Source organism: Octodon degus, unplaced genomic scaffold, assembly GCF_000260255.1.
Source record: "Octodon degus isolate 3935 unplaced genomic scaffold, OctDeg1.0 scaffold00138, whole genome shotgun sequence".
Taxonomy (NCBI): Eukaryota; Metazoa; Chordata; class Mammalia; order Rodentia; family Octodontidae; genus Octodon; species Octodon degus.
In genome coordinates this window covers 5007225-5032120 of record NW_004524714.1, presented here as the reverse complement: position 1 = coordinate 5032120, position 24896 = coordinate 5007225, and the positions used below count along the sequence as shown (strand labels likewise).

The 24896-nt window shown below is 38.5% G+C and overlaps 1 protein-coding gene across 2 annotated transcripts in view; it reads right to left on the bottom strand.

Annotated features, from left to right (window-relative positions):
• Positions 1 to 24896, bottom strand: part of Scai (suppressor of cancer cell invasion) — a 180717-nt gene that overhangs the window by 96546 nt on the left and 59275 nt on the right. Inside the window, exon 3 of one of the 2 annotated variants that reach the window (XM_023701633.1) lies at positions 22021 to 22163. The exons of the other annotated variant lie outside the window; for it this stretch is intronic. Within the exon in view, the coding sequence (XP_023557401.1) occupies positions 22021 to 22061 (41 nt within the window). The 5' untranslated portion in view covers positions 22062 to 22163. The remainder of the gene's footprint in view (positions 1 to 22020; positions 22164 to 24896) is intronic. 2 annotated transcript variants of the gene reach the window in all.

Below are 24896 nucleotides of genomic sequence, written 5' to 3'. Positions count from 1 at the left end.
AAAGAAAGAAATCTTGAGACATAGGGGTAGGTAGAGAGTTCATGAACAAAAAACTGAGGGCCAGGCATATAGGTCAACGGCATAAGCACCTGTCTGGCAAGTGTAAGGTCCTGAGTTCTCTATCCCTGGTACCACAAAAAACAAATAAATAAAAACAAAACTGAATGGGCAATACTTCAAAGAATCAACAACTAGGATCTCATCTTTTTGAAGTTTCTGTATTTCAAAAGAAATCTCCAACAGAGTAAAAAGAAAACTCATGAACTGGGAAAAAAAATTCTAGCCAACTGTCCTTCTGACAAAGGCCTTCTATCTAGAACATTTAAAGAATTTAAAAAAAATCAGGTTCCCCAAATTCAAAGACCCAACCCAAGAAGGGGCATCTGAGATGATTATACACTTCTCAGATGAAGAAATACAAATGGCAAATACATATATGAAAAAACGTTCAATATCATTGGTCACTCCAAAAATGCAAATTAAAACAACACTGAGAATCCATCTCAAACCAGAAAGAATGCCTATCATCAAAAAGTCAGCCAATGACAAATGCTGGAGGGGCTATGGGAAAAAAGGAACCCTTCTCTGCTGTTGTATGTAGTACACACTGGTGCAACCACTATGGGGAAATCAGTGTTGAGATTCCTCAAAAAGCTACAACTGGAGGTCCCAAATGGTTTACACACACATATATACACATCGTATTGTCCCTTAGTGTGAGAACCTGAAAAAGAAAATAAATCTGAAGTGTACAATAGATAGTAGGAAAAGAGAATGAGCCTGTTCAAAAGGAAATTACTGAGTTGAGGAGAAGGACAAATATCTACATATGCAAGCAGGATGGTTTGGACAACTATACTGCAGATTTTTGCTGGTCTATGAAAAGGAGCTTAATTTGTTAATTTGTTTTATTTCCTTTTTTCAATTCTTTGTTTAGGGCCTGAGGAGATAGCTCAGTAGAATAAGCACTTGCCTGCAAGCACAGGGTCCTAAGTTTAATCCCCAGTACTGGGAAAAAAAAATCAACTCTTTGCCTTTTTTCTCTTCTTAATTTCTTATATATTCCAATTTTGCATCCATGTATCTGGTAATATGAGCAACTAATTTGAAGACAACATTATGCATTATAACAAACAATGTGAAATTCATACTATTGTGTTTAATGAAACTCTGTATCAATTGTAATTTTTCTGTTTTAATATTCATTCTTTCTTTCTTGAATACAGGGTCTCACTATGCAGTTCAGACTCACAATGATCCTCCCTAGTTCAGAGATTGCCACCATCCCTGGTTTCAGAGCTAGCATGGCATGCCCAGGGTCCCGAGGCCAGCACAGCATGTGGTACTGGAAATCAAACTCAGGTCTCTGATCTTGCCAGGCAGGCACTTAAGACTGCTGGACTATCTCCCCAGCGCTGTTTTAATATTACTATTATTATTATTATTTTTTTAAATGGTGGAACCAGGGATTGAACTCAGGCCCTTGTGCTTGCCAGGCAAGCACTTATTCTACTGAGCCATCTCCCTGGCCCTTTTAATATTATTTTGTTCTCTCTTTAAAAACTAATTTTTTTAGCTCAGTAGAATAAGCACTTGCCTAGCAAGTGCAAGGGCCTGAGTTCAATCCCCAGTTCCGCCAAAAACAAAACAAAATACAAAAACTAATTATTTAAAATGAGTCCATAGGAGAAAAAAAAGTGTAAAATAAACATGTTCGATGAGAGTGAATGAGAAATAAAAGTAGGAATAAACTGTCATTACTAGGAAATAAAAATAGTACATATGAAAAATGCAGTCATTGACACTATAAACTTAATACATGAAGAGCCAAAAGCATGTAACTGAGTAAGATAAAAATATCAGGCTTATGGTATTCTGTAATATACATCTGGAAGAGAGAAAAGACATAAAATGAAAAATCAAGGCCTATATAATAAACAAAAGGTATGGAATAGAGAAATAAGGGAAATCAACATTCACATAGTAATATATAAAGGACAGGAAAAAAAATGAATGAAGATAAGTAAAGACATACTTGCAGGAATAGTGACTAAATTTCATAGAGAAAAAATGTAAGACCTCAAACTGAAGGGAATTAAAGACTATCCACTTTAAAAGTTATGAATGGATGGTTGAAAGAATGTACGAATTAATGTATTTAGAGCTAAAAATAATGAAACTTCAGAAATCCAGAGATATCCCCTTCCCATCCTGAAAGATGCACTCCCTAACCCCTAGGTGTGCATGTGTACAGGGCAGCTTCCAGAGGAGAGGGATACAAGCAAGGTAAGAAGCTCCCACACACAAAGGACTAACTCACACAGAATGCTGGAACACTGGCGATGTTCAAAGGATACCCACATGGGGAGGCTGCAAAGGAGATATAGTCTAGCAGGTAAGCAAAGCAACTCCACACATAAGGTTTGCAAACAGTATGAGGAAATTTGCTCTAGGTGAAGACTGATCAACTCTGACTTATTAAGGACACTAGAACCCAGAGTTCCTGCTTTAAGTGAAAAGGGATACAAATATGGAAAGGAAAAAGGTGGGATGAACCCAGTGGATTAAAACTGGAGGTATAAGGGCCAGTGGAATAGCTCAACAGATAAGCACCTGCTTAGGCAAGCGCAGGAACCAGGATTCAATTCCCAGCAAAACAGGTTGCGAGAGCCTCACCCCAGATGTACTAAACCAGCCACCAAGTTGGGGGTGGAGGGATTATGCCTGTATTCCCAGTGCTAGAGAGGCTGAAAACAAGAGGATCACTGAGTCCAGGCTGCATAGTGAGACCCTGTACCAAACACATTTTTTTAAAAAAACAGAGTTATAAATGGAATGACAGGATTTCAAGACTACAGGCATAAATGTGTAGTGTATATGAACAGTATACATACACGCACATATTCCCAGTGTTGTAATATCATACTGAGAACACCTAGGAACAGTGGTCCCTTCCTCTCCCAATAGGAGGAACGTACCTAGCACTCAATTCCTGGCTTACACTTCCGTCCTTCCAATAAAATGAATGAAAACTCCGTGGAGAATTGTAATTGGCCAATTACAGCACTAGGGTAGAATAAACATAAGATGATCTGGAACATCTCATTCCAAAAAGAAAGAAAGTATGATGGAGACATGTTACAAAGACATAGGATCCAGATGGAAAGAGACTCGGGCTACAATAAAATTAATTCTAGCATCAACATAAATAATGAAAGCAATACACTTTAAGCTACTGAATAAAATAGGAAATCATGGAGCAGTATGTATAAATAAATAAACACTGATGGCATTTAAGATAGTTTCAGAGTGCTTCCCACAAAATATGTTACAGTAAGTTCTAAACTCATGAACAAGTTCCATTCTGGAGACCATTTATTAAGTCAGATCTGTTAATAAGTTTGACTCATTTGTAAGTCTGACAAACTTGAGTCTTCTACACCTTTGACACAAATATACAATGTAAAGCATATATATAATAAAAATACTGTAAATAAACTATTTTTACTTTTAAAGTTACCTTAAATGATGGCACAGTACAACAATTGGTATATATGAGATTGCATGGAGTAAAATGACAAAAAGAGCTACTAAACTGGAGAAGGGAGGGTAGATGGAAGATGGTGGCACTGAAGGATCACCAGCAACAGGAGGTGAGGGTATGATAGAATTTGGTCCACACCTGTTTACCAAATTATGAAGGTTGGCTCTAGCCTTGAATCTGTTAAACCACCCACTGCTGGCAGTAAGAGATACACCTTGTTCATCCCATTTTTTTTCAAGTCTTCAAAAAGATTTTAAGCTTTATCATGAATAAGCACTAAGCTGAATAGTATGGGTTTGATGTTTATCCTGCACACACACATTGAGAAGTTTCTCTAATTCTTCTATCACACTTCACCATGTTTTCAGGATATTATTACTGGATACCTCAATATTATTGCTGACTTCATTGGCACAACAGACTTCACATGTTTCATGATCTTGTCCTTGTTCTTCAGAATTGTGCCAATGGTCAAATGATTCATCTTTCAAAACAAGTAACATCTACCAAATTTTCACTTTTGTCTAATCTCTTGATTATTTTCTGTTTTGTTTGCATGGTTATTGTTTTGTGCTTCACAGAAGTCCCCTCCACATTGCCAATGCTTCTTCTCTTGCTTCCAGGTATCCTGAGCTATGACTGAGCACTGTACATTATCACACTGTACAACAGGAACACAACAGCAAAACTGTGACAATGTGCAGCAGAAGTGTGAGCTAGTTCCATGACTTGTTTGTATCTACGAATGTTCTCAATGAGAGGTCAATTTGTATTTGTGAAAGTTTGGAACTCAAATGCTCCTATATCAGGCATTATTGTAATTCTAAAAGGAAAAACAACATTACAGCCATAAAATTTGGCAGACATCACCTTGTTCAAGTGAGCAAAGTGAACATTCTTAGTAATAAAGCTAAGTTCTGTACAATAAGAAGTTATGGATCTGCCAAAGATCCATAACCTGAATCTAACCAGGAGGAACCAACAAACCAAATTGGGAGACATACTATAAAATAAACAGCAATTTTGTTTCTGGTTGGTTTTTTGTTTTGTTTTGTTTTTTGGTACTGGGGATTTATAGTGGATTTCTAACTGGTGGTTAACTTATTACACCCAGCTAAATTAAACTAGCGTAGTACTGGGTTCAGGAGGCCCACCTGAGGGTTGCTGCCAGCAGCATAAAGGCAGAACAAGAGAAGCTGCAAAAATGCTGTTGGGGATGTTGTTTGGATAAGTTATTGGAGCTGTTGGAAGCTGAGCTGCTAGATGTCTCGGGCTATTCTGCAGGAGGACCTTGTCATGCTGGCTTTCTCAATGAACTTTGGAGAAGTTTAGGTGCTCACCTTGACCATCGCTTCCTGGCTCTGGAGGGGAAGATGGTGCACTGCTCAGTCTCATGGCAAAACTTGCTGTATTGGCTTTCCTGATGGGAACTTGGCTTTCCTCATTGCTGGAAGAGCTCGGGACCTCACTGTTGCTGAGGATGGCTGTGGTACTTTTGGGGGAGCTCTGGTGCTTTCCTTGAGCATTGCCTCCTATCTCCAGTCCAGATCCCTCAGTCTGCTAGCAGTGCCTCCAGCACGTTGGCATAGACTTTCTAGCTTCCACCACTGACCTTTGGGCCTTTCTAGCACAGATCCGTGAAGCGGAGCTGCATGAGACTGTGTTGTGGGCTCTAGGCCTCCAGCTGGACTTGTGGGAGGCATTGTTATGAGCTCTAGGTTTTCATCTGGACTCAGGCAGGACATGAGGATTCAGGTCCTCAGCTGGATTCTTTAGTATTTAGTGTGTGGACTGATTTCCTGCACTTGTTGTATGTGATTCTTGGGTGATTCATCATAAAATACTATTGCAAAATGTGTCCTGTATTGTTCTTTCAAAAATGCTAAACCATGACAGGATTGAACTGAAGATCTTAACACTGAGCTATATCTCTAGCTTTTTTCTTTCTTCCTTTCTTTCTTTTTTTTTTTTTTTTCATTTATGTATTTGGTACAGTCTGACTACACAGCTCAGACTTATAGTGATCCTCCTGTTTTCAGCATCCCTTGGGCTGGGATTACTGGTGTGAGCCACCATGTGTGGACTTGTTGGCCAGCTCAGCATGCCCCAAGGGTAAGGCCAGTACAACATGTGGGACTAGGGATTGAACCCTGGTCCCTATGCTTGCCGAAGCAGGTGCTTAGTCTACTGAGCTAGCTTTCAATTTGTTTTAATTTTGAGGCAGATTCTTGCTAAGTCATCAAGTAGCCCAGGCTGGGTTTGAACTTGCAGTCCTTATTTCAGCTGTCGAAAGTTCTGGTATTATAGCCATGTCCCACTATGCCAGCATAACATAAAATCTTCAAAAATTTCAAGGACTTTCCTCCAAAAAAAGGAAGGACTCAGATACAATGCCTTATTCTGAACTGGATCATTCTCCTGTAAAGGATATTGCTGCGACTGTGGCTTAAAGTATAGATGGGAATGATTTATCAATACAAAAAAATTGTTAAAACTCGGTATTGGTAGGGCCGGCCAAATAGCTCAGTGGATTAAAGTGCCTGCAAGTAGGCACAGGGACGAGGGGTTAGATCCCTGGGGCTGCTGTGTTGGCCCTGTCCCTGGGGTGCACTGAGAGAACAAGTGAGACTGGGCATGGTGGCATGCACCTGTAATCCCAGCTCTTGGGAGGCTGTAAACAGGCAGATCACTATGAATCCGATCTGGTAGTGAGACCCTGAACACCCTGTAGACTCTTACCTAAAATACAAATCAAAAAAACTCAGTATTGCTAAGCAAAATACAAACCTGATACATCAAAATTAGCAAACTTAAAAATACATTAATTGGGGCTGGTGAGATGGCTCAGTGGTCTAAAGCACCTACTTAGAACAAGCTAAGCTCAAACAAAGCACAGAGACCTCGGTTCAATCCCCCAGCACCACATGCTGGCCCGCCCGCCCCCTGGTGGGCTGAGCTGGCCACACACTAAATAAATAAGTAAATAAATAAATAAATAAATTTAAAAAAAAAATACATTAATTGGGGCTGAGGAGAGGACTCAGTGGAATAAGTGCTTCCCTGGCAAGCGCAAGGCCCTGAGTTCAATCCCTGGTTCCGCAAAAAACAGACAAACAAAACCACATTAATTACAATAGCTGAGTATGTACTGAAAACAACGTATTTTTCAGGATAAATTCCGAAGGGATTTGACTGACCTTGTCAGATACAAAAGTTACATTTCTTGTTATATAGGTCTTGCTTTATCTTGGTCTTAACCATCCAGCAGAAAAGTATAAAAATGAAGTATAAAAAAAAAAATGAAGTATAAAAAGTAAGTAATATTAACATGCTGAGCTGTAAAAGGTTCAAGTCAACCACTTCTGACATTGCCAGTCCTACGGATAACCCACTACTATTATGGGCTACTGGACTATATTGAAATACCTTGCTGAATTCACACACCTACAATATTTAAATGACAATGGAATACCCTTCTCTGACAAAACTAAACAAAAAAAAGGGAATACAAATGAAGGACCATTTTGTATCTGCATATTCAAAATAGGATAGATATACAGCTACTTTCTCAATTCAATGAATAGAAAGATTTGTACTAATAGTGTTTGGACAGGATATTCTGTCTGCATCTTGTACTATGAATAACCCTAAGAAGACAACAATATGCAATCTATTTCTCACTCAATCTACTGATGAGCTAGTTTATAGCTGAATGTGCTTTTAAGTAGTGGGGCCTGGTCAGAGCTAGAGCATGACCTAGAAGAGGGTATTCATGTCCCTAGCTCCTCTTCTCTTTCTCTGCTTCCTGGCCACCACAAGATGAGCAGCTGTCCTCACCAGGCTCGACCATTACTCACTTTTGCCTTGGAGCAGCCAGCTCTGGACCAAACCCGCTGGAAAACTCTGGGCCAAATAAACCTCTCCTTTAAGAGGTGGCTGTCGGGTATTGTGTTCCTATGACAGGAAAGTCACTAAAACACAAATACTGAAACATTTTTAACTACAGTTGGAAGATAATTTGAATCATTCCCTATTAAAGAAATTGACAGCCTAATTGAAAGCTTACCACAATGAAAACTCCAGGACCAGATGGTTTCATCAGCAAACCATCTAAGACATTTAAAGAAGAAAAAAAATGCCAATCTTACACAAGCTTTTACAGAGTATGAAAGAAGGAACATTTCCCCAACTCATTTTATAAGGCTAACATTACTGTGATTAACAAAGACATTATGTGAAGGGAAAATTATAGGCCATTCTCACTAATGAACATAAATGCAAATGTACTAAATGTTAGCAAATCTGATTCAGCAACATACAAAAAGGACATGGTAAAACTGGGCTTATTATAGAAATATAAATTTGATTTGATATTTGAAAATCAATCATTGTAATCATTACATAAATGAAAAAGAAAAATCATTTAACAGTTGCTCAACAGATGCAGAGCACACATTTGGTAAAATTTAACATTAACTCATAAGTTAGAAAACAGGAAACTAGAAACAAAGAGAATAATTTTCTACGTACATAAAAATATGTATTTTAAAATGACATAAAATTCATGATTTTTTGAAATGTTAATGTATTTTCCCATGAGATTATTAATACCTTCTACCATCGGAGACACTAATACAGTGGTTTTTGTTTTGTTTTAAATTTATTTATTTGTGTGTGTGTGTGTGTGTGGCCAGCTCAGCCCACCAGGGAGCGGGGCTGGCTGGCATGCGGTGCTGGGGGATTGAACCACAGTCCCTGTGCTTTGCTAAGCTTGTTCTAAGTAGGTGCTTTAGACCACTGAGCCATCTCACCAGCCCCTACAGTGCTGAACAAAGAAAATGGGATAAGGAAGAGCACAGGGGCAAAAATAAAAAAAGATACGAAGCTGTAATTATGTGAGGAAGATATAAACATTCCCATAAAAATTTCAACATTACTATATTTTAAGAATAAATAGGGCAGCCAGGGAGATAGTTCAGCAGCACAGTGCCTGCCTGGCAAGTGTGACATGTGCATTTGACTCTCAATACTGAAAACAAACAAAAAAAGGATAAACAGGGGCCAGGGATTTAACTCAGAGGTGAAGCACCTGCCTGGCAAGCATGAGGTCCTGAGTTCAATTTCTGATTCACACACACACACACACACACACACACCCCAAAAAAGAGTAAATAATTATGGCGGTAGCTAGATGTGTAAAGACTAAGTCTGATCTCCAGCAACACACATATTCACATGTGAATCCACAATAGCAACAACAAAAAGCCAAATAATTAGTTTAAAAAAAATCTTCCAAAATAATTCACTTACAATACCACCAAATCTTCTTTTTCAAAAAAACATAACCATAAATATAATGCAGATATACAGACCTCATTGCGGAAAACTAAGTATGACACATTTATTGTGACTGAAAACCATAAAATTATAGACATTAAATCTCCTAAAATTAATTTATAGATTTAATGAAATACCAATCAAAATTCCCACAGATTTGTTTGTGGAAACAGACAATTCTACAAGGTACATGAAAATGTAAAGAGCTGACAACTAAAGTAATCTTCAAGAACAAGATCTTCAAGAATGAAGAATGTGACAGTTAAGGTAGGTTGTTAGCTTGCTTTGGGAACCACTCAGGAGATTCATAAAGCACACTTCTGAGTGTGCCTGAGTGACTCATGGAGGCCTGACCTTGGCATCAATGCCCTGGCCCTCTCTTCTCTGCCACTGCTTCTCTGCCTCGCTTCTTAGAACCCCCTGATCTAAGCATTCTGCAAACACACATAGAGGAAAATGCCACATGAAGACATGTACAGAGGTACAACAGCCATGCGAGGACAGAGGCACAGATTGGAATTATGCAACCATAAGCCAGAGAACATGAATGATTGCTAACACCTACCAGGAGGTAGGAGAGGGGTACAAACAGACTCTTCTCAGCCCTTAAAAAGGAACTGGTTCTGCAGTTTTGGATTCTGGCCTTCTGAACTGCAACAGCACAAGTTTCTCTTGTTTTAATCTACCCATCTGTCACTTCTCATATTAGCTTTAATGTACATTTCTCTGATTGCTAATAAATAGTTCAGTGCCCTTTCCTTCCCTATGGCAAGCCTAGGAAATGAATTACTTAGGTATATAACACAAAAGGTCCTATCATAGATTACAAAATAGGAAAATAAGAAAACATCAGTAGGTAGAGGAAACTGCTCCCTAAGTAATTACTGAGGTGCCTTATTGACTGTCTTTTTTTTTTGACTGTCTTTTTGTATGAAGTCTTTCAATAAAGTAACAAGAAAAACTGCTACTTGAAATTTAATTCTGAATAAGGGGCTGGCAATAAAAAAGTCCAAAGGACTCTAGAGATACAATGATGTCTATTTTACATCATACCAAGGAACACAGAACAGTCTCAGTGGCAGTGGAAAGAGCCCAGGATAGGAGACAGAAACCTGAGTATTCCTATTCTCCTAACAGTTAATCATTATGTAATGATAAACAAAAACCTTTAGTGAACAACTTTCAGTCAATCCACAAAAACAAGCCATTTATACTTATCCTGCCAATCTCAGATAACTGTAGTAAAAATAAAACTGAGGCACCTGCTTAGGCAAGCAGAGGGATCACAATCCCTGGCACCACATGCCTAACTGGCCTCGCCCCCAGGCAGGCTGAGCTGGCCACTGAGGCCAGACGTGGTGGTGACACCTGTAATCCTAGTGGTGAAGAGGATGAAAACAAGAGTATCACTACAAGTCTTGGTTGCATAGTGAGACCCTGTACCAAATACATATAAAATAAAATAAAACTAAGATTATTAAATGTGGGGAAAAAAGCTTCAAAACACTACAAAATATATCACCATAGGGGTGAAGGAAGGGGAAGTGGGACGGGGATCAAGCTATACTATGTACAGGTACAGATTCCCTATGATGAATGTGATTATTATGTATTTAAAAGTATATCAATAAAGTTAATTTTTAAAAAATATGTATCATCATCTTTTTTTTTTTTTTAAACCAGGAACTGAACTCAGGACCTTGCACTTGCCAGGCAGGCACTGTATCCCCCATCCTGTATCACCATCTTATTCTGTAGGTCATGATATTCCAAGATGAGAAGAAATGTAAGATGATAAAGAATGCTAGTTCCTACAATTAGTTTCAAAGGGGAAACAGGAATAAAATATTCATTCTGACAAAGAAAAGTCATTTACAGAAATCACATGCTAAAAAAGAGACCCTTTTTTTTGGCGGGGGGGGCGCGCAGAACTGGGGATTGAACTCAGGCCACTGCGCTTGCAAGCTCTTATTCCACTGAGCCATCTCCCCGGTCCCAAAAAGACCATTTTCTTGAGAGCTCAGATTTTTAAATACATGTACAAAAGTAGAATGGCTATAAGAGTAAGCATGAGGGGCCGGGGAGATGGCTGAGTGGAATAAGTGCTTCCCTGGCAAGCGCAAGGGCCTGAGTTCAATCCCCAGTTCCACCAAAACAAAACAAAACAAAAAAAAAAAAGAGTATACATGAACATAGACTATCATATTTTCTCAATTGTAAAAAAAAAAAAAAAAAAATGTAACATCAGTAATGTCTATTTCTAGGATTTTTTTTTGGGGGGGGAGAGGGGCCGCTCAGGACGCCTTAAGGGCAGGTCTGGAAAGGTATGAGGATCTGGGGATCGACGAACCACAGAATTCTGAGCCTGACTGCTTTACTTAAGCAGGCACCTAAACAATTGAGCTAATGGGCAGGCGCCCCAGCAATGTCTATTTCTATAAGGATATTTCACAATAAAATGAACTGATGAGATAGAAGCTGCCTAATAAATTACAATGTATCCTAAAATTGTTATCTGTAAAATTGTCATACATCCACTCAAACACAGCATAAATAGAAAAATGCCAAATAAAAAAAATAAATAAATAAAAAACCAAGTGTGTGTGTATGGGGGAGGGTTAATGGTGAGTTTGCCATATTCGGCGTAAAAGCAAAAAGAAGCTACACTTGGTGCAGGTGGTATTCCTATCATACGAACAAATGGTGGTACTCCAAAAGCTGGTCTTTAACAGAGTGTGAAGCATCTTCATGCATCAAGGAAGCATAAAATTATCATGAATTATACACAAATTATTTTGTAAATACAATGTCTCTGGATATTCCAACACATTATTATTATTATTTATGTATTTAGTACAGGGTCTACAGGGCCTCACTACACAGACCAGACTTGTAGTGATCCTCCTGTTTTCAGCCTCCCAAGCACTGGGATTATTGGTGTGCACCACCACACCCAGTCTCTTCCAACACATTATTTAAGTTAAATTATATCTTATAATAACCAGAGGAGAAATTCATAGATAACCAAACTACTCAATGGTCAACATGTAATGAAGTGGGCTCAGGTATAGCTTAGTGTTAGACAGTGTGCTTAGAGTACCAAATGTCTAGTGCTTGACATTCTAATGTCAAAGAAAAAGTACATAAAATCCACTACCAGAGGGTAAAGAGATCATTAGTAAAAGATTGTCCAAGAGACTATAAAGCTATCACTTTCTTTACCAAATGTGGAGAAAGTGATGTGCTCATCTAACACAGAGAAACATACACATTCTAGTTTTAATGGCACAGGCAACAGGAAGGTCTACAGTGAAAGGAGAAAGGCAAGAAAAGAGAAGAAAGCAGAAAATTAGGCAAAACACAGAGCAAAGCGAGCGCTGGTTTATCAGAGTGGATGCAATTTCATCACCGCACTGGGCATCGTCTCCAGTTCAGTCCACTAGGACACCCTGGGGGAACGAGGCCATCTTGACTAGGAAAGCAAATGGATCATTCTGAAGTGCTCAGAGAAAGAAACACAGTATCTATACAGGTAGCAGCTTCACGCAGTGCTAGGAAGGAAAACCAAAGATTGCAAAAGAAAGGGGATGATGAAAAGGAGAACTCATTACTGAAAGAAGATGTTGTTCTGCTAAACTTTTCTTCTCTTGACCAATTAATCATATTGATGGTTATATTATTCTGACAAATTAAAATACAGTATAATTGAGAACACAGCTCACCAGTGGCACATGCCTATAATTGCAGCATTCAGGAGGCTGAGGCAAAAGGATTATGGCAAGCCCCAGGTCAGCCTGTATATAGTAGCAAGACCTTGCCAAAAAAAAAAAAAAAAAAAAGGTAGGAAGAGCATAAATGAAAGAATTAGGAAAAAAAATAAAAAAAACACAAAAAACAATTTTGAAAATGTATTCCTATGACTATTGTTTCATCTTTTTTATTTTTTGTTTCATCTTTTTATTCTAGCAATAGACACAGCATAAAAAAATTCACCAACCTAATCATCACTAAGTATGTAATCTCATTTCTGCCTCCCACCAGCCCCTGACAATCACCATTCTACTTATTATCTGCCTCTATGATTTTGACTATTTTTTTTATTAATCTGTTTCAAACTTTATTCCCAGGTTTCTCCAACTTAAAAGGATGCAAAGAATGAACTGTATGTAAGCAAAAACCAAAAAGAGCTGCAGTGTCCAAGGAGCTTGGACTTAAAAAATATTAGAGATCTAGATTTTATCAGATCCATAAACAAAAACAATTTTAAAAAGCAGTCATAATATAAAATAGCAGCTCCCAATAATTTCTCCCAAGTTTTATCTTTTTCTAAAGCTGACTTAGTTCAGTTTGCCTCATTCTTAGAAGCCTCACTAAAATTCTCCATGAAATCTGGAAACTCGTCGTCCTTCTCTCTAGTAGCAAGCAGTGCTTTTCCATCCACAGATTATTTGGGCAGAGCTTCAGCCAGTCTCCTTAAACTAGTCAGACTGTCTGCACCGAGCTGGCTCAAGATGCTGGGTAGCATTTCCGTCCGTTGTTTTCTCTCAGCAGGGCCTAGAATGGTGAAAGTGTTTGCTGCGAGAGATGCCCAAACTTTTGGGTTGCTGAGGTATATAACTGTTCCCTGGTTTATAAACATATTCACCTCTTCAATACTAGAGATATTGCTTACCCCTAACTTCTTTAATGAGAACTGAAGTTTTTTTATCTTCTGCTGTGACTGTTCTTGAACCACTTTCTTTTTTCTGCAAGCAGTTCCTTTCCCACCAATGTGCACTTGTTGTGCCTGTAGTCTGGCGAGTTGTTCCTGGTTTATGATAGTTTCTTTCATCTTGTTGGAGCAGATATGGGGCAGCATGGGGGACTAGGGCTGGCACTCAGGGGATCTCAGGCAGACCAGCTGAGATTAGGCGCACACATGCGGGGACCCAAGATGATAGCTTGACTAGTCTTTAGAACCTCATGCAAAAGCATCACACAGTATTTGTCTTTTTGTGATTGGTTTATTTCATCTAGCATAATGGCCTCAATTTTTACCCATGGTATAAAACACATATTAATATTTCCTTTATTTTTAAAGCTGAACAGTATTTCATGATAGATATAGAACAGTATTTCATTTCTACACATCAGCCACTGGCTGCCTGGGCTACTTGTACTTTTTTGGGAGGAGATCTGGGATTGGACCCAGAGCCTTCACAGTGAGGTACAACCCAAGTCTGTTGTTGCTGTTATCAACATTGAGTTCAAACTTGCAATCCTCCTGCCACAGTCTCCCAGTACTGCTGAGATTACAGGCATGCACAACCATGCTTGGCTGAATTTCTCTTAAAGCTTCCAGAACTCTTCTTCATATCATTAGTTATATCATTAGTTACCTCATTATTTGGGGCTATACAAATCAATCTTAAATTACATATTTTAGTTAAATCAGTAATTATACAATGTATTTGATACAGGGTCTCACTATGCAGCTGAGACTTGTAGTGATCCTCCTGTCTCAGCCTCCCTAGCGCTAGGATTATAGCATGTGCCACCATGCCCAGACTCTGGGGCCAGCTCGGGGAGCCTAGGAGTGGGGTGAGCAAGGCATGTGATGCCTGCGGTCAAACCCCAGTCCCTGAGATTGCGTAAGCAGGTGCTTAGTGAGCTGAGCTATCTCACTGATCCAATAACTACATGCTTAAAGTATCAACTTTATGATTTCACTGTGTAAGAAGGTATTTTAATATGAGATTAAGAGGAAAGATGATCAGCATGCAATTAAGAAGGCATCTTAGAAAGATACCCAAAAACCCAAAAATGTCAGCAGCCTTAGATAAGAATGGAAATATGATGAAACAGTATGATCCTGTTTTCCAGTGTTTCAAATCCTACAAGCTTTACCTCTCCTTTTCCCTAGATTACTATGTAATGATAGTATTTTTATAGGTCCCCCTCAATAATTGTAAATCATTCATTGAAAAAATGTGTAGGTTTTTAAAACATCAAGAAAATTTTTAGGAAACAAAGACTTTTATTATCTGCTCTACTCCTCAAGAATCATCAATTACTAGATATGTACTTAATATTTTTAGCTTTCGAAGTCCTTCAATCCATATAGCTCTCATCAAGATTCAACTAGACAATATTCACACTATGGTACACTAAGTATTCCTAAATAGTCATGGTACTCTTTTGTTTGTTTGGTACTGGGAATGGAACTCAAGATCTTGCACTTGCCAAGCAAGTGCTCATGCTGCTCTTTTTTTCTTTTGCCTCCCCTTCTCAATGGTAGGCGCTAAAGCTTGGACTTCACAGATACAAAGCACATGCTCTAGCAATAAGCTTCACCCAGTCCCACATAGCAGATGTTAAAACTGGTAATTTCTACAATCAAATGCAATGCACTGTTAAGTTCATTCACTCAATTACTGCTGAGAACTTTCCATACACTAAGCATTTTTCTAGGTGTTGGTATACAGTAATGGATAAAATACAGAAAATCGCTGCTTATACTTTCTAGTGAGTGATAAAAACAAAGTAAAAGTGTATTCAAAGTAGAAAGAAGTACTATGGAGAAATAAAGAAGGGAGGTTGAGAGAAAGTGAAAAGAGGCCTGGTATGGTAGCACATGCCTGTAATCCCAACATTCCAGAAACAGAAGCAGGAGGATCACCATGAGTTTGAGGCCAATCTAGGTTACATAGTGAGGCCCTATCTCAAAAAAAAAAAAAAAAAAAGAGCGAAGAGAGTACTGTCCTAGCTAGAGATGGTGAGGGCCTGGGTACAGACACATTAGACAGAAGAGAAGGAAGTGAAGGGGGTGAGCAGAGTGTAGGAGGAGAGATTTGGATTTCAGGCAGAGTAGATGCACGCAAAGCTGCTGAGGCTGGTGTGTACAAGGTATATGGAAGAACATGGAGAGGTCTTGGCTCTCAGCACAATGGTAAAGGAATCCTGGCTCTTCATAAATAAATGAATAAAGCAGAATTTATGGCTGCTGCCTTTTGAGCAATTACTACTAAAAGAGGCAGAGGAGAGGCAAAATCACAGACACTCATTCTGCAAGCCCTGCATCCTGGCATCCTGGCATGGGGCTGAGCAAACCCCTAGCATGTGAACTTAATGGCATATCCCCTGTAGGCAGAACTCGGGCTACCCTAGGCTGCCTTTTTCTTATTTGCACAAAGGACCATAAAGGCCACCCGCATCCCTGAATGTAAGTATTAGCATCCCTGAATGTAATATATTAGTCAGCATCATGGGTGTAAAGGCCAAGTTAAACTAGATTTTATAGTGACATTCATCAAAAAGAGATTATAATGTGAGATGACCCTTTCACTATTCTTTATGTTGAAAGTGATTACATTTAAAAAAAAAATTACTAAGCTAAAATAAAGTGAACAGATACTGGAATTAAATTTTATTTTATTTATTTATTTTTGTATTTTAGGGAAGGGTATAGAAGGTGTTCAGGGTCTTACTACTAGATCAAACTCAGTGATCTGCCTGTTTACAGCCTCCCAAGAGCTGGGATTACAGACATGTACCACCATGTCCAGTCTCAATTGCTATCTCAGCATGCCCCAGGGGTGGGGCCAGCACAGCAGACAGCCCCTGTGCCTGCTTGCAAGCCCTGTAATTTGCTGAGCTATTTGGCTGGCCCTCAAATCCTTTTTTTTTGTACCAGGGATCCAGCTCAGGACCTTACACTTGTGAGGCAGGCATTTATGCCACTGAGCTATTTTCCCAGCACCTTAAATCCTCTTCTGAAGAAGGATCAAGTCTTAATTTTGTGTCGAGCTTCTGTTCTGGGCAAATATAAGGCCTGTCCTTGAACAGGAGGTGAAAAATTATTAAACTGACTTAAATGTCACCATCTCCATAAAACTTGTCTGAATCAGTCCTGCTGGAAACAATTTTTCTCTGAATTCTGAAGTGACTTTCTCATGCAGCTCAGCTGCCCATTGCTATGATTCTTGTTTACATTCATTATGCCCTTACTAAGCTGTAAGGCACCTGAAAGTTACTAGATGTGTAAGATAACTTCTTGCTTAAAGACTCTGAGAGGGCCAGCCAAATAGTTCAGCAGATTAAAGTGCCTGAAAGCAGGCGCAAGGGCCAGGGGTTCAATCCCTGGGGCACGCTGAGACAGATTAAGACTGGGCATGGTGGCACATGACTATAATCCCAGCTTTTGGGAGGCTGTAAACAGGCGGATCACTACGAGTCTGACCTAGTAGTGAAACCCTGAACATCCTGTAGACCATTCCCTAAAAATACAAACAAACAAACAAACAAACAAAAAGGACACTATGTAAGGACTTTTATTTTATTTTATTTTTTATGTAAGGACTTTTAACCTTCTATGGTTAAAAAAAATGAACTGACAGTGAAATATTCTGCATCTGCTAGCTACATGGCAGGCAGCGTTCCAGGTGCTGGGGCTGTGCTTGCCTGGATTCAAGATAACCAAAGATGGCCAGAAATAAGGAAAAGTGGCTACAGCAGAAACTTGAGAATTGTAAAAGCTGATCATCTGGATAAAATGCAAACAGTTGGCACAGCAAACAGAAAAAGGTCAGTGCTAAATATTCTGCAAAAGCAAGAAGTCAGCATTTGGATAATGGTACCTGCAAAGCCTATAAGGATATTTGTTTGTTTGTTTGTTTGTTTGTTTTTGGTGCCAAGGATTGAACCCAGGGCTTCTAGCTTGCTAGGCAAGCATTCTACCACTAAGCCAAATCCCCAGGCCTACAAGAATTTTTAGAAACCAAGAAGAACTTCAAATTCCGAAGCCTTAGCCATATTTCTGATCTAAAAACATACAGATCAATTATATAAGGAGCGTTCTAGATCAGCAAGTACATACTCTATGAAGGCAGACATTTTGGGGACCAGCACAAAAGCAGCATTGCAGAGTGGGTAGAAGAATTGGTTCCAAAGTACTCACATTTAAATCCTGCCTCTGCCACTTACTATTCAAATACTGTTGCCCGGGCCAGGGAGATGGCTCAGTGGAGTAAGCCCTTCCCTGGCAGGCGCAAGGACCTGAGTTCAATCCCCGGTTCCACACACAAATACTGTTGCCTAATTCTAGTGTAGTTATTTAATTTGTGCCCCCTTGTCTTCATATGTAACAATAGGAGCTGCTTAAGTCTGAATTTTAAGTGAGAATGCATACAGAGCACTGTACTTAGGAGAAGCTGTTACACAGTAAATGTTACATAGGTAAGATTATTATTTAAATGGGGGCAATTCTGACAGGGAAGGGAGCACTGTTAAAAAATTTCATTAGAACTGTACTAAACCTCAGACTGTATTAGACAAACTAAAACATTATGGTCATCCTATAACAAATATGTAAATAAATATATTTACGTATTTATTTTATTGCTTTTTCATTTATGTATTTGGTACAGGGTCTCACTACACAGCTCAGACTTGTAATGATTCTCCTGTTTTCAGCCTCCCTAGCACTAGGATTATAGGCATGCACCACCATGCCCGGACTCCAAATATATATATATTTTTTTTAGTTCACAAGTTAAATAATATTACAAAAACATAAGAACATATGAACAGAGAAAACAAAATGGTCTGCTTTTTTTTTTTTTTTTTTTTGAGACAGGGTCTTGCTATGTAGCATAGACTGGCCTTGAACTCATAACTGGGATTACAAGGTTACTCCACCACACCCAGTTGGCTTCACTTTCTTATATGGAAGCCACATACAAGTTTAGGTAGAAAATACTAACATATCAGTCATCTTCTCTATATCTATGTTACCCTAAGAACCTTTTTTTTTCTGGTCATTTTTATGCCACAGCCATAGGAATGTCACATCTACTTTTTTTTTTGGTTGCAAAACAGGGTATTGAATTTAGGCCCTTATTCTACTGAGCCATCTCCCCAGCCCCCCACATCCACATTTATTCTTTATACTATTTCTATTCATTATTAACTTTATAAGTTTCACTAAACAATGAAGGCTTAAGGGGGGGGGAGTCACAAAAATAAAGTATTACATTTTTTTTTAATTTATTTATTTATTTATTAGAGAGAGAGAGAGAGAGAGAGAGAGAGAGAGAGAGAGAGAGAGAGAGGTGTGTGTGGCCAGCTCAGCCCACCAGGGGGCGGGCTGGCTGGCATGTGGTGCTGGGGGATTGAACCGTGGTCCCTGTGCTTCGCTGAACTTGTTCTAAGTAGGTGCTTTTAGACCACTGAGCCATCTCTCCAGCCCAAGTATTACATTTTTAACTTATCATTTATTTAAAAAAATCAAAATTTTCAACATTGACTAGATTAGTGTAGAAAGTCTTAAAAAAAAAACAACAGAAATATATCCTATGTAAACTACAATGAAAATACCAATAGTATGCTATAAAAAAATGGAATTTTTTCAAGAAAAAAAACCCTTTACCTCATTTATCACACTGAAGGCAGTCTTCACACATGACAGCAGTATGTTTGATACACATATCGCTTACTGTGACAGTATATATATTCTGTTTTCCTGGCCTTTTTGTAGGACATAACTGATATCTGACTGGTCTTACTGTTTTTCCAGGAGGTTCTTATTATGAATATGTAGTTAACAGGAACATAAGATATCAAAAAAATAAAGTACTGGGTTCTTAATATATATATTGTGTATTTAGAATAAACATTAACACTTTCATATCAGCTGTGTGCTTGCTCACAAAATCTAAAATATTAGAAATAAATTCCTGGGGCTGGTGAGATGGCTCAGTGGTCTAAAGCCCTATTTAGAACAAGCTTAGCAAAGCACAGGGACCGCGGTTCAATCCCCCAGCAGCACATGCCAGCCAGCCCCACCCTCTGGTGGGCTGAGTTGGCCACACACACACACACACACACACACACACACAAATAAATTTTAAAAAAAAAGAAATTCCTACATGAACTACAATAAAAATACCAATAGAACTCAAATTTTTTACTTCAATTATCACACCTAAGAAGAAAATAAGATGTCAATAAAATAAAATATCAAATGTGTAATGAGTGCTTAGAATAGAAACCAATATTTTCACATCAGCTGTGTGCTTGCTTACAAAACCTGAGATAACATCAGAAATAAAAACCTGTTACAATGTAACCGGTTATAATGTAAACAGTCTAAACACAGAGAGAATCTTTGCTTCAACTGTCACACCCAAGACAGTCTTCACCCATGACAACTACTTGTTCCATGCATACATCTCATACTGACAGCACATGTGCTTAGTTTTCTTTCCTATGTGGTAGGGCATTCTTGTTACCCTTTTCCCGTTTTGTCAAGAGATTCCTACCATGTTGTATAATGTGCACTTAGCAGGACAATAGCAATAAAATATCATGTGTATGAGTGCTTAGAACAGACATCAACATTTTCAGATTGGCTATGTACTTGCTTACAAATATCAGAAATAAAAAACAATATGAACTACAATGAAAATACCAATAGAACTCTACAACAATCTTTGCTTCAATTGTTACACTCAAGGCAGTCTTCACATGTGAAAAGTGCATGTTCCACACACAAGTATTGCCTACACTGATAGTTCATATATTTTATTTTCATGTCACTTCTTGTAGGATGCAGTTTATATCTTTTTGGTTTTCCTGTTGTTATAGTAGGCTCTTGGAATGTTGCACCAGCCTGTTCACAGGCCAACTCAGCAGAGTGGCCCACAATTTTTCTGTGTAGTTCTTTCTTTGCTGTAAATGATCTTTTATGAGTTCCAGTCCCAGTCCTCTAAGAAAATTTCTCCATGGTATTCTGCACTTACTACTTTCTTTGTAAACTATCAAACTACATCTATGTTGAAGATCGAGTAAAACATAGCCAGTGGTCAGTGCTTTTTGTTTCAAGTGACATCACAGTTGCTGCATAACTCATCAACAACATCTACTCTGCCTTTGGTTTTATTGGTTTGATCTGGTTAGTTTTCTACTTGGACTTTTGCTTTGTTGGCGTTTCCTTATCAATATCTCCATCATGGTGCAATGCTGACATCAGCAGTACCAGCTTATTTTTCTTCACTATGCACAAGGCTAATGTTACATCTTTGTGAAATCCAGAGATTATACTATACAATTCTCTGTTTGGAAACTGCGACATTTCATTTGGAATTTCTGCTTTGTTCCTGTGTACAGTTCCAGTGCCAGTCAACCTGTGCTCTGTTAGCAAATACAACATCAATTGGAAACAGGTAGACCAACTGTCAAATATATTCTGGTTAGTCTGGGAGATGTTAGCAACAAGTCTATTCACAACATCATTTGTTTTATTACACTATGTATAAGGACCTGAATGTTGAATTACAAGATAAATTTCTTTTTGTTTCTTTTGTGTGTGTCTCTATGTGGTACTGGGGACTGAACTTATAGCCTTGTGCATGCTAGGCAAGCGCTCTACCACTGAGCAACATCCCCAGTACTCCAGGATAAATCTCTACACTAAAAGCATAGTAAATCTTTATACTTTTATGCCATATTTTGACCCATGACTCTTCTGTAAGTCTTTTATATTCCTGTGATTACCATAAGAAATCTCTGCTAAGTATAGGAGACCTATGAATGCTTTCAGTTCAGCTAGTGAGCTATCATAAACACAATCTGAATAGAGTTATTTGTGCATACAGAATGTTTTCACTGGTATCTCAGACTTTGTGTATTTCACAGCATCTTGCAGCACTTCATTTGTTAGAATGGCAGTGTTGGCATTCTGTTCAATACCTTTCACTCAACCAGGACCCTCACTATATTTTCAGACCTAGTTCTAACAGTGAATGATTCTATTTGTGTGACCATTTTACAAACTTTATTTTTATTTTTAAGGATTTTTTTTTCTCCGAATGCCTTCAGGGCAGGTTTGGCTGGCTTGAGTTGTGGGGATCGAACCACAGCAACCTGAGCTTTGTTGAAGCAGCCACTTAAAGAACTGAGCTAAGGGGCAGGCCCCTATTTTTATTTTTGAGACAAGATTTTTCCTTGCAGTTCAAGCTGGTCTTGCACTCCCTACGTAGCTCAGTCTGGCCTTGAACTTACAGCGATCTTCCTGCCTCAGCCTCCTGAGTGCTGGGATTACAGGTGTGCAACACCATGGCCAGCTATTCTGCAACACATTGACTAGTCAAATATGTACTCACACTGCTATTTTCGTTGTCATCTGAAGCAAGGAGGTCTGCATTCACTGTCTGTATCAGTTGATTCTTGCTCCATCTCACTGCTACAGGAACTATGGCTCACATGGTCAGTGTCAAAGTCATCATCATGCACCCACATCACTCTTCTGTTATAAAAACATGTATTTTACCATAGTGGATCACCATCACCCATGCATGAGTAATCTGACGGTTTACTTTTGATCTCTTACTAAACTTAAAATCTGGTTTTTCATGTGCCATTGTACTGAACTGGGCTACTTCTACCAGAAAAATCAAAAGAAAACTTTTCTAAAAAACAAATCCTAGAGTGGTGTAGGTGTACTACACATTCTTTGATTCTCAGGTAAATATATGCAAAAACTGTTCCATGAAGCACAACACAGATGTAAATCCTGGTTTCCCACTTCTGCACATGTGCACACACCTTGCCTTTCGTCGTACCAACTGGGTAAGCACAAATACTGCTTCCTATATCCCTCAAAGGAAGGTACTAAGATGCATAGCTGGCTAAAGTTTTACACTACAGTAAAACTTCACAGTAGAAAAGGAAGTATGTATGTGGTCCCCTCTGTCATGCTTGGAGAGCTAAGATAAGCAGACTTCTGTTGCAAATAAATGGTTTTGCTATAAACAATTTCTAAATGCAATTGAATTTATGACACACCAATCAATGTAAAGGAATGAACAGGAAACTAACACATATTGAGGCCTTGCTAACAGTATTGGAAGAAAGATGGTGAGATGCTCTTGCCCTGGGAAATTCTCCAACAGTTAAGTGCATGATGCCTACAGGGTTGATCCTTCAACAGTCCCCAGACTGTTTTGCTGAAGTCACTGCTCAGCAAAAATAGAACATATTGAGAGAAACACTGGGAAAAAATGAGGAAGGTCATCTGAAAACCAGATGCAGTAAAAATGAGAAATTAGTATTTTGTTATATTACATGGTACATCCAAACAGATTAAAACATTCTAGAAAACTAAAATTTGCACCCCCCCCCAAAAAAAAAAAGAAAAAAAATCGTGTGGCAGGTTTGGTTTTTTTTTGTTTGTTTGTTTTTTTGTCTTTTTGAGACTGGGCTTTGCTATGTAGGTCTGGCTGGCCTTGAACTCACTTTGTAGCCAGGCGGTCTCAAAATCACAGTGATCTTCCTGTTTCAGCCTCCCAAGTGCTTGGATTACAGGAATGTACCACCAAACCCAGCCTACAGCAGACAGCTTTTGACTTTGACTTTATAGCATCCAATTTTCTTTTGTGGAATTAGTGCTCATTCATTAAAAACTCAAAAGTGGAAGAAAACAAAAGGAAAGGGAAGGGGGGGAGCAAAGATGAGGAGGAGAAAGGGGGAGAGGAAGGGAGAAAAAGAAAGAGGAAGAGAACAAAGACATTGGTAATTGTGAAAATGGCTCAAAGTGTGAACTACGTTTCAAGGACATACAATGAAATACTGACAGATGAAATGACATGGTATCTGAGCTTTGCTTCAAGATACTCAAAACTACATAGGAGCTGAGACAGTGATGCCAGAATTTAAGACACAAAAGATGGCTAGAAGGAAAAGTGACCATGGTATAGACTTGAGGATTGCCAAAAGCTGGTCATCACCCGAACATCTCGAGAGGATGTCCATATCTGGCATGATGACCAGGAAAACAGCAAGTGTTCCATGTTCTAAGAAAAAAAGACATTAGCAATTGGCTTGATCTAGCAGGACCTGAGGAGCCTACGTGAGTTGGATGAAGTAAGACTGGCCGTGAATTCATGATTGTTCAGGTTACATAACCAGTAAATGGGAATTATTCTATTTAATTTTTGGAAGTATAAAATTTTTGCAAATTAAAGGGGTTTTTTTTGATACATTTACACACAGTCCCAATTTTATAAAAGCACCTCTGTCCTTTCTCTATGTTTCTATCTATATACATGCATAGAAAGATATCTAGAAATATTCACACAGTTAATAATGTGTATTTCTGGGCACTAAGATTTTTGGAGAACTTCATTCTTTCATCTTTGAACTTTCTACATTGTTTGAACTCAAAATAATGGTTAAGTACTGATTTCTCAAAAATAATGGGAATGACATTTTTTCCCAAAACTAATGGGGTGATAGCTCTTAAACCAAAAACTAAAGTCAAATATAATTTTAGTATATATGAACAAAAATTAAATTTTATTAGGGAGAATATGGATGATTATTTTCTAGTTATAATTTCTTCCCCCTCGCCCTTATGGAGGATTTAACCTAGTGCCTCCCATAGGCTCAGCAAATGCTCTATCACTGAGCTATACATACCCCAGCCATTTAAAAAAAAAAAGAGATTGTCTTGCTATAAGTAGCCCAGATCGGCCTCGAATTCTTAATCTTTCTGTCTCAGCCTCCTGGGTAGATGGGTTAACAGGCATATACCACCACGTATTATCTTTAATCAAAAGTAAAATAACCAAGCATTTGTGAAAATTCACCACCACAGGGCTTTTCAACTTCAGCACTACTGACCATTAGGGTCAAATAATTCTGTTATGGAGATCTGTATGGTACACTGTAGTGTATTTAATACAATCCTACACTCTACCCACTAAGTGAACCCAGTAGCACTACTGTCATCCCATCTATTGTGACAACTAAATGTGAAAGGCAAAATCACCCCCAGCTAAGAATCACTGCTCTAAGCAAGGCGTGCCTGTAATAACAAAAATTAAGATTAAGCAATATTCAGAAAATTAAATACTAATTAAATAAAAATTCAGTGTTTCAAAACAATTGAAGTAAGAAAAAGTTTTCATGATAGCAAAGAAGTACTAAGAGTAAAACATAAGATAAATACTGGAATGGCAAGTAAATGACCAGCACTTCT